This window comes from Cynara cardunculus (genome assembly GCF_001531365.2).
Source record: "Cynara cardunculus var. scolymus isolate 2C chromosome LG 11, CcrdV1, whole genome shotgun sequence".
In the NCBI taxonomy this organism is placed as follows: domain Eukaryota; kingdom Viridiplantae; phylum Streptophyta; class Magnoliopsida; order Asterales; family Asteraceae; genus Cynara; species Cynara cardunculus.
Window position 1 is genome coordinate 7,272,355 of NC_037538.1, and position 11,093 is coordinate 7,283,447.

The window sequence follows — 11,093 nt, forward strand, 5'->3', positions numbered from 1 at the left end:
TTGTTTTGTATAAAAATAATTTATTTAAATAATTAAAACAAAAAAAATAAAATTGGAAGGAAGTGGATGGCCCACGTGGCTTGCAATGTGAATTGCAAAATTTGCAATTATGAATCCTATGTGGCAAAGTTATTCTGACAACAATCCATTTGCAATTCAATTTGAAAGATGTATGTGGATGGTCTTAGCTATCTACGCAAGTTACCTGACACTGCAATAGGTTCTAAATTATTGAAAATGAAGAATATGACTTATGGTGAATAAAAATATATTATATTGCAGTTTACTAGATACTACACAATGATTGCTAAATAGCAAATCAGTGGTGATGATCAGCATTATTAACTGCTTTTGCTTATAGTTACCCGAAAAATACAAGACGTCCCTGTCATCCCATCCCAACCCGTGAAACTTTCTGGAAGGGACACTACAAGTTGGTAGAGTTGTGTCAGAAGAAACAACCGCCCCAAATCCCCTCAAAAAGAAAGAAAAATGGAAGAAAAAAGGAAAAACACAAAATAAAAGAGAAAGAAAGACATAAAAAAGATATACTTAAGAGGTTCACCTGTTTGCACAGACCCTCACCTTTGGGGTTTAAGAGGTCAAGAATCGAATACCCTGCTCAGCTGTTACTAAAAAAATATGATTAATTAGACAGAAAAAAATGGCAACCAAATTATCGGAAACCCAAGGACTCAATCGTGCGGATGTGTAAAATAGAGGTAGATGATTACACATCAACTTTTGAAGAAGTCAATTTTGTGTGAACTAACTTTGGCAGAGGAGAGCCTCCAGTATCACTGTAAGAGTATTACAATCTCCAAGGGCTTCTACTTATGAACAACTTTCTCCTGCAATTCAGATACCCATTTGATGAGGAAATACATTGTTTTCTAGTGAGAGTGTATCCCCTATTAAATTTGATACTGGTCCACCATTACGGCACTACCAAAAGAAAAATCTTCTTCAATTTGTCTGGGTTGAGAAGACAATAGACAAAAGACTGTATTTGATTTTTGGACTGCTTGCTGACTCATACGATGAAGGATCCAACTCCAATATTGTAAGATTGCTGCACAAATAGGAATACATTATAATAGGCTGGTACCTGTATGCGCCTAGTTCACATAACAGCGCCATATTTGGCAGAGAGTTTCCTGGATCTCAGGGGCATTTAATTGTCAACTCCTATAAAACAACAACGAGCTTGCACTAAAAGCTGACCAGAACATCCAAAGTTGCAAATTTTGAAATTTATTATCTGTCAATCAGAATTTACTTGTGATGAAAGAGTTTTTAAACACAAACTACTAGTGCTAGGTGACAACATTGCCTTCACATATAATGTGGAAGGAAAGAAGCCCTGACCTTTTCCTATTCTATTAATCAATAATAGTTGTTCCTTCGCCAATGTGAACATTGAGATAAGTATAAAAGCCACACATTCAAGAGTATATACAAAATGATAAACATAATCAGAATTATATATACACAATGCCTAAGTGAAATGACAACGAGCTTTCACTAAAAGCTGGCCAGATCATCCAGAGGTAGGGTGGTAATGGCTAATGAGAAAGTCAGGCAACAAAACTTGAGATGGCGGTCATCTCCAACATAGACCCTTGATGCCATGAGGTCATTAGAAGAGTGATAGAAGTCCGCTGATACTAGCATGAGGGAAGTTGTCAACAGTAAATTGAGCTAGCAGGATACACCAAATGAATTGCCATTAGATGGGAAACACAAATACTTGGCTTTCTTATATCTATCATAAACTCTACCTCATCAACTTTGATCATGTATTGTTCCTCGGTGGAGAGAATTTTAATGCCAACCATATCTCTACTCAGAGCTTCCTACCAATATCAATCTGTGAGCATTTACTAGCTACCAGCACACCTGAGAGATAGCAACAAACACTACTTACATGTATAGACCAGAAAATCACTACCATTTGTCATTTAAGTGGTTTATAATTTCCCAATACTAAATCAACAAATTGATCATGTTCCCTTCACACAGTAAACATATGATGTTTCCTTTTTCAGAAGGATATCTGGTATTTCCTCTTCTTGAGCAGCTAAAATTACACCATTATATTAAAGGGGTCTAACATAAGAGGAACAAAACAAAGAAAATAAATTCACAGAGGAAGCACTACAAATCCACAACCAGAGATTACATCAAAGCTTTTTGCCCAAAAAGTGCCATAAGGTGATTAATGTGTTTTCTAGGTCAATTGCAATGAGGTGGAGATAGTATATGATCGACATGGAAACATACTGTACAAATTCTTCTTTGAACAGTAGAAATACTCGCAATATATATATATAAATAAGGGTAACACGTTAAACATGGCAATGGCGTTACAGAGGAATAAACTTACCAATTGCTCCCAGAATCAGTCCTCATGCTATTAACCGATGATGCAAGACTCGCTCCTTCTCCCCCTTTCATCTGATTATGTGAGTTTATGAAGAAAAGAAGGAGAAACTGGAAAGTACATGTCATGTAGAACGAACAGTGTGACCTTCATTCCCCATTGCTTGTGAAATTAAAATAAATTAATAAATTATTTTTATAAACAAACTCAAACACCCTGAATTAAACTGGAAAGATACTTCCAAAATATTCTTTACCAAAAAAAAAATATTATTTTTTATTATTCTTACCTATCAGAATTTTGAAATTAAATGCATAGAAAATAATAATTAATATTTAAATAATATAATTTATATTATAATCTCTAAAATAAAAACCGTTAGGATATAAATATAATTTTCTGTCAATATTTTTGAAAATGTTCTTAAGGTTAAGATAATCATTATGAATGAGTTTATGATTACTGGACGTGTAAATTTTAATGTTTTATTTCATAATAAAGTTTTGTATGATTTTAAGAAAACGATAATATTTTTATATTTGAATAAAACATAAATTTGAAGAACTATAAAAAAAATTATTTGTATGAAATTAATAATTTAAAATTTTTTTTTTTATAATGTTTTTAGTTATTTTTTAATATAATTTAATTTAGGTTTAATAACGATGTAAACTACTTTAGATATAATAATATAGTGTTCTTTATAAATATAATTTTTAGTTCAATCTTTTTATTATAATTTAATTTGAGTTTAGTGATGAATTAATTTATTTTAGGTTTAATAATATTATTTTTGTTATAAAGATAATTGTTGGTCCCGAATAGGATGAAAATAAACAGAAAGTAATTGTAGAAGGGGTTTGAATAAAATTACACATATTTTATTAACTTTTAAATTCTTATCGATGTATATCAAGAATTAACAAAGATGCAATAAAGATTGTTGCGGAAGAAAAGAATGATATCCTAACCTTAACAATCGTACAAATAAAATAACTTACAAGAAAAACACAAAGAGTATTTGCAAATAAATGAAGAACACTAAGTTTTTATTCACACACAGGAGAGTAGAAGAGGATAGCCGATTGTCTTGAGAATGCACTTACAAATCTTTCAAAAGAGTCAGTTTGCATGGGAGATGCACACTGCCTTTTATACTACCTTTCAGCATTAAATACATGGGGACACTTGTCACATGAGGATAAAAAGACATGGGTTGACTTGACCATTGTTGAAATCTCAATTTCATCGTACACAACATGCATACAACACTGTTTATATAGAGACAAACTTTTGCAGATATATGGTCAGTCTGTAGAAAGATCTTATTTGGATGGATTAGTAGCTTCAAACAGCTACTCACAAATCTTTGGTGCATGAAGATCTTCCTTCAATCTTCGGTCCATAAAGATTTTCCTTCAATCAGCTTGTAGTTTCAAAATATTTTCAATCTTCATTTCAACTACTCTGGAGTCTTGTGTGTATATTAGACAGTTGATTCACAATACCGCATCAGTGGCCTTCTGTCTTCACATCGGCTAATCTTCGATTTTTCCAATGACTTAAGTATGTACCAAGACACTAATATACAAAAAACCCAATAACTACCAAGTGTTGATAGGATAGAGGAACAAATCAGGAGGTCATCACCAAACAAATAGGTGACCCAATAATAATTAAGTATTCATTTAAAAGTTAATGATTATCCTAATTATATTTTAGATTATTTGTATTTAAAATGAAATGTTTATTTTGTATTTAATTATGTTTTTCAGTTGGTTATATGAATTCAAACATGTAATTTTAAAAGTGCATCATCAAATAGTGCATGATGCATTAAAAATAATTTTTAAGAGTTCTATCAAATGCTTTATAACATAACAAGAATGATACTCAAGCAATGCAACGAGATACATCTTGATTTCAGTGTTTCGTTTTATTCATTGTCTTTGTCGATATAATACGGTTTTATGTGGTTTTGAAAAAGCGGTAATGTTTTCATTTTTCAATAGAAAAAATTTGAAGATAAAAATTTAAAAAAATTATATTGATATAAGTATCAAATTAACTATTTAAAAATTTTAGTTTCTTTGTGAAACTTCTTTAAGTAAATTTTTTATTATAATTTAATTTGAGTTTAATAATGAAATAATTTATTTTTGGTTTAATAATATAATTTTTTTATAAAGATAATTATTAAGTATTTCATTAGAACTCAATGATTTTCATAAGTATATTTTAAATTTTTTATATTTAAAATGAAATATTTATCTATAGTTAGTCACACAAATTCAAATATGAAGATTTAATAAGTTAGACTTACTCACAAATCACGATTACTTGTAATTTTGAATTTTAAGTAATGTATATCAATAAACAGTACTTCATGTACAAAAAATGATTTTTAAGAGTTTTGGTCAAATACTTTATAATATAGTATAAATAATTTAAGTTTAATAATGAAGTAATTTATTTTTGGTTTAATAATATAATATTTTATAAAAATAATAATTAAATATTTTATTAGAACTCAATAATTTTCATAATTATATTTTAGATTTTTCATATTTAAAATGAGATGTTTATTTTGTATTTGATTTATCTGCAATTAGTTATACGAATTCAAAGATGAAGTTTTAATAAATTGTACTAACATATAATTACTTGTAATCTTGAATTTTAAGTAATATATATCGATAAACAATATTTTATACACAAAAAATAAGTTTTAAGAGTTTTTATCAAATACTTTATAATATAGTATATATGAGAGTATATTACATTTTTAATCTTTGTTGAACTCGATAGTCATTTCTCATATTCAAACTCGACTGGAAAACTCGCGAACAGTTAAAAACTAAATTGGACTCGAACTCCATTGCAATTTTTTCAAACTCGAACTCCAATCAAGCTTGAACCAAACTCACATGTTGAGATTTATGAAATTTTATGTTCTTCTTTTATAAATTATAAAACTTAAAGATATTCTGTTAAACTTTATAGAACTCAATGAATGCACCTCTAACTTAATCATCAAAAAAATAAAGTTAAAAACTTCATTCACTGCTCTTTTTTTTATAACACATATTCACCTTTCATTTATTACCTTGAGATAATTTCACCAACACCTTTATAGCTTTTTTGTCATTTTTTTTAATTATGATCATAATAAAAAAAAAATTGACTAGTTTTTATAGTTAAAAAATGCACAATTTTCTTCAAACGTCTAAAAATATAAGACATTTTTATTATATTATATATTACAAATTATATTATAAAATTGATAATATTTTAAAACTAATTATATATAAAAATGAGTATTTCATGAACTTTTCAACTCAGAGTATTAGATAGCTCGACTCGACTGTTAATATGTCAAGTCGAGCTCGAGTTCGAACCGAGCCTATTCGAGTCAAGTGTTGGCCGAGCTTCAACCAAGTCAATTTCGCGTAACTTTCGAGTTGTCTCGTATTATTTACACCCCTACTGTTACCACTTACTACCAACTCTCATCCCTATTTTATACTAATTGACGTTCGGTCATTATGGTTGTCATTTTGTTTCACTTTTGATCACTTCAACCAACCAACACACATTAACTCTCCGATATTTTAGTAAGTTTACTCTTCAATTATAAATAAAGGAAGGAAAAAAGTATAAAATGACGAAACTACCTCTAAGGTGACAAATTTTGTTTAACGAAAGTTAATGACAAATGTCGGGATGTTATAAAATGTAAATCACATGAATTCTTTTATTTCAGAGACACAGTGTAATTTTTGATAAATCACAGAAACCAAAATACAGTCTACAATTTATTTTAAATACAGTCGTCTATAAATCATCGTTTCAATGAAATTGAATACGTCATTATATTTTATAAAATATATTTTACTGATTAAATAATAAAATATTTTAATAATATAATCAACTTTTACTTTACGAAAACTTCCATAAAAAACATGAGTCTGAAATAGTTTACAGTTTTCATAAAATGCAATGAATTTATAAATATTGCAATAAAGGCGATGGAGTTCATTCGTTGTCGGCCAGTACGTGCAGAGAAAGTTGAATTGAAACACATGCCACATGCCCCATGCCCGCCCGTCTCATCTCCCACCAACCATCATTCATGCAAAACATCATAACCATCATACATAACATCCCATCATCATACATACATAACAATCCCATCATCATACCACACATATAGTCACGTTATGAAAACAGAAAGTAAATGGTACGAACTTACACTATCTTTATCCTACCCGTCTCATTGATTTTAACATGGTAGACTAATTTTTAATTTACCTAGGAGAAAAAACTCCTAAGGGCCATGGTTAGTGGTGCTAGCAAAACCCAACTCAACCCGATGAGAAATTATTCAACCTAAAGTAACTGATGTCTAATCAAGTTGTAAAATCTTTAAATCATAAGTATTGAGTTACCTTTATTTGAAACCAACTCAATGAACCCGATATCTTTTTATATCTTCGATTTAATATGATTGTTGAATTTCTATAGCAGACAATTACACCATCACATACCTTTTTCATATAGATATTTTCATTTTTATTTTACATATCTATATAACTCATTTGTATATATCTTCAATAATTATGACCATATATATATATATATATATATATATATATGCAAATTGAGAAATTAATTGAATATGATATACTCAAGATATAAGAAGTGTAAGATAAGTTGTACCAAATGACAGATGATGAAAAATAAATGATGACTAGATTAGAGAAAACAAAATATTGGGTTGAGATTTTTCAAACCGAAATATTGAATTGGGTTGTTTAAATGTCTTCAATCCGATCAATCCAACCTAGCACCCTACTCTGGCCCTAAAGATCCCTATAAGTCTTCGCCCCTGGTTCAGAAAATAAATTGTGTACCAAAGCAGATGGATAATGCCTCACGTCCAAACCTTTCTTTTTTTCTTATAATAAAAGTATAAAAACCACATGCTGATTGTTTCATAAAATAAAAATGCATGGGTTTGTTCATGTTTTATGCTATTAATCGTTGTTTATGAGATACAATTATAATATAAGACCGTATTTTTGGACCATTTATACATTTAATATATACAATTATAATATACATACATATATATATATATATATATTTATATATTGTGTGTGTGTGTATGACTCTCACAAAGGGATAACCCCCTATAAATGGCCACCTTTGCTTTCAATTCCCAAAATTTGTAATTCCAACTCTCTTCATCCTCAAAAAAGTCCTCTTTTAATTCCAATGGGTGAGGTTAGTTTCAAGAATCTTATGCCTCCATTTCCTTTTTCTTTTCTTCAAAACTTAATTACATGTTTTGAATTTTAATACAGAAAGATAGCATGAAGAAAGAAGATAATGAAAAGAAGGTGGTTGATGCCGGTGGCACGCCAAAGGTCGAGGACAGTCGGATCACCGTTGTCTTAAAACTCCACTTGCATTGTGACGGTTGCGCCAAAAAGATCAAAAGATCTCTACGTTATATCGAAGGTATAGAAACCGGATCAAAATGGGTGGTTGTGCACATGTCTTTTGGTTGTTGATGGTACGACGGACTAACGCTGACTTCTCTGTATGTAGGTGTGGAAACCGTAAATATCGATTCTGCCAACAATAAGTTGACGATAATTGGGATAGTGGATCCGGTGCATATTAAAGAGCGAGTCGAGTTCAAAACCAAGAAGAAGGTGGAAATTATCTCTCCCAAACCCAAAAAAGATGACGGAGGTGAAAAGAAAGTCGATGATAAACCAACGGAGGCAAAATCCAACGACCAAAAACCGAAAGAGGTATCACAAATTTAGCAACGGATTAGTCGAGTTATGCACAAGTTGGATAGCAACAAGTTTTGTATTTTAATTAATTATTTATTGTATTTTAATTAATTATTTATTGATTTTATTTTAATTGTGGTTATTTAGCCTCAAGTGATTACAATGGTGTTGAAGATTTCGTTACACTGCGATGGATGCATACAAAAAATTAAACGAATCATTTTAAAGATTGATGGTAAGCCAATTCCAAAAATCAATATTATTTTTAATTAATTTATAAAAAAAATTAATATTTAAAAATTATTTAATTAAAAATTGTATCATTATTGATTAAATAAATGATGTCGTATTTTGTTGGTTTACTAACAGGGGTAGAATCGGTAATAGCGGATAGCAGCAAGAATTTGGTGACGGTCAAAGGAACAATGAATATGAACGAACTTGTACCGTACTTGAAAGAAAAATTGAGAAGAAATGTCGATATTGTCCCTCCTAAAAAGGAAGACAACAAGGTGGAAGAGAAAAAAGATGAAAAGAAGGTTGAAGGAGGAGGGGATAAAAAAGAGAAAGAAGGCGGTAACGATGGTGACGATAAAAAGAAAACTGACGTCGAAAAAGCGCCTGAAAGTAACGAAGGTGGTGAAAAGAAGAAGAATGATGTCGGAAAAGTGACGGATGGTAGTGAAGGTGGTGGAGAGAAGAAAAACGATAAGGTAGAAGCAACAAGTGGTGGTGACGAGAAGAATAAGTCGGATGGTGAGGTAAAACCGCCAACTGGCGACGGTGGCAGCGATGGCGGCAATGGTGGAGGTGGGAGCAAAAGTGTTGATTTGGTAAACAAATCGGAGTATTATAGATATAATCCTTATATATACACAATGCCTGTGTATAATCAGAATTATCATAACCAAGATTACGGTCTTTCGGTTTATCCTGGTCGTGGCTACGCAAATGAAGGTTACGTGAATCACGGGTATGTCGTGGAATATCCGCATGGACCTCCGGCTCCTCCTCCACCCATGTATCTTCATGATTCTCGGGCTTCAGGAATGGACATGTTAAATGCGGAGAATCCTAATGCTTGTTCAATCATGTGATCAACGATTTGTACCATTATATTAAGTGAAAATAATAAGCATGTTATCCAGAAAAGCATGCATACGAGTCTGATATTAAAATGTAAATTATTTGTATAAATTAGAGATTTTTGAAGTTATAAATGGTACCGGCTAATATGCTAGTTGATAATAAGCATACTAAAAAATCTATTTTATTATTGAAAATATGTGAAAACTTGAAATACTGATCCATTTTTTTGTTTCACAATCGAAAACAGACTTTTTTATTTGAACCACCTAACAGCTGAGTGTATTTTATTAATGACTTAATAATATGAATTACGATACATGTATAATACAAAAAACTCATGATGCATAAGGTCCGAGATTTTGAAACCTGTTTTTATATGGAAAAAATCTCGAGCCTGGGCTAAGCTTGGCTTTGGGTGTGAAATGGGCCCAAACGAGCTTTTCCGATTCAAACTTTAACCGGGTCTTGAAAAAAAAAAATACTTTGTTTGAACGAGTTTTTTTGGCATGGGCTGATCTCGGGGATGCTAGGATTTTCAATAGATGGAGATGTGCATCTCGGAAAGCACGAAATAGACCTACGTGTCGACCAACGTCACAACAAAGAGTTAGAGATGGGCTTTTCAGACAAAGAACTTTTTGTTCATCTTTAGTTAAAAACGATAGAATCATAAGATAATAATTATAAATGTGTTAGATACAAATATAACAGTAAAAACGAAACACAACAGATAAAAAACGAATACCCACATTTTTAAGCATCTGATTATTAATTAAGGATGTTTTTAACTATAAACCAAATCAAGCATCATTTTCTTAGACAAATAAAAAACCAATATCCACATACTTGCTACCAAAAATAATATAATAATTTTTTAACCACAAGAATGGTGTCTGATTGGTTTGAGTTTGACTCCGAAGGTCAAAAATAGCAGGAGGTCTCAGGTTCAAATCCAAGGAGGAATAAAAATCCCCTTGTGGCCACGAAGGTTCAAATGTGGTAACTCCGGGCTATCTGCAAAGCAGATGGTTGCCTTGTGATTAGTCGGCTCGCATAGCTGGTTGGATATCCAGGTTAATAAAAAAATATAATTTTTAACAAAAAATATAGCATTAAATTTGACACATAAATTATTATACAAGTTTAAAAAAATTCAAATACAACTATTATAGATACACATGTTTTACAAGTTTTTTGTAACAGTTTTAAAAGTGATTCACTCAGTTTATTTTCCATCAAGATTCAATATTCTAACCGAGGGGAATCTTCTTTTTATCGTAAAAGACAAAATATATCACGTTATCATCAATGAAAGTCTTTCCGAAATAGTTTAGGCAACCGTTTTCGTGTGAATTCGTAACGGAATTGCTTCATGACAAAGCGATAACGATTGGTTTATTTCATTAATTATTTTGAATTCATCTCTCTTAAATAATTGAATGCTCATCGTCAATTATATATGGATTTCGAATTAAAGTATACATTAATATGTTAATAATAATCAAAGGGCCTTTGGCTTAGCAATATATGACTTGCTGACCTCCTAGAAAGTCAAGGGTTTAAACCTCATCAAATATGAATAAGGTGTGTGATTTTTATATGTTCTATTTGTTGTATATAAATATTATATACTAAAAAATGTTAATAACATAATTCGTAATGGCCTTCTTTAATATCATTTTAATTTTTAAATAATAATAAAACATTCACCAGACTTTATATTTTTTAGAAATATATATAATTATTACAAATAAATGAAGAAAAATAGGTAATAACAAAAATATTAGAATGTAATATTAATTAATTAATTAAAA

General features: G+C 30.4%; 2 protein-coding genes and 1 long non-coding RNA gene across 4 annotated transcripts in view; 2 read left to right on the forward strand and 1 right to left on the reverse strand.

The window, feature by feature from the left end:
- Nucleotides 1–299, forward strand: part of LOC112521108 (mannan synthase 1-like) — a 5,642-nt gene extending 5,343 nt beyond the window's left edge. The window contains exon 9 of one of the 2 annotated variants that reach the window (XM_025129789.1): nucleotides 183–299. The gene's annotated coding sequence lies outside the window, so the exon portion shown is untranslated. The remainder of the gene's footprint in view (nucleotides 1–182) is intronic. The other variant, XM_025129790.1, reaches the window with a different exon arrangement.
- Nucleotides 300–1,484: 1,185 nt separating this feature from the next.
- On the reverse strand, nucleotides 1,485–2,502 carry LOC112521109. The gene is made up of 3 exons (XR_003070081.1): nucleotides 2,387–2,502; nucleotides 1,782–1,899; nucleotides 1,485–1,701 (listed from the first exon to the last, which is right to left on the reverse strand). It is a non-coding gene; the product is annotated as an uncharacterized LOC112521109 (long non-coding RNA).
- A 5,100-nt stretch (nucleotides 2,503–7,602) lies between these two features.
- On the forward strand, nucleotides 7,603–9,442 carry LOC112521828 (heavy metal-associated isoprenylated plant protein 3-like). Its single transcript, XM_025130817.1, has 5 exons — nucleotides 7,603–7,669; nucleotides 7,750–7,906; nucleotides 7,997–8,205; nucleotides 8,338–8,425; nucleotides 8,560–9,442. Exons 1-5 carry the CDS (start codon nucleotides 7,661–7,663, stop codon nucleotides 9,285–9,287), a joined length of 1,191 nt encoding a protein of 396 aa, XP_024986585.1. The 5' UTR covers nucleotides 7,603–7,660; the 3' UTR covers nucleotides 9,288–9,442.
- Nucleotides 9,443–11,093: the final 1,651 nt, after the last annotated feature.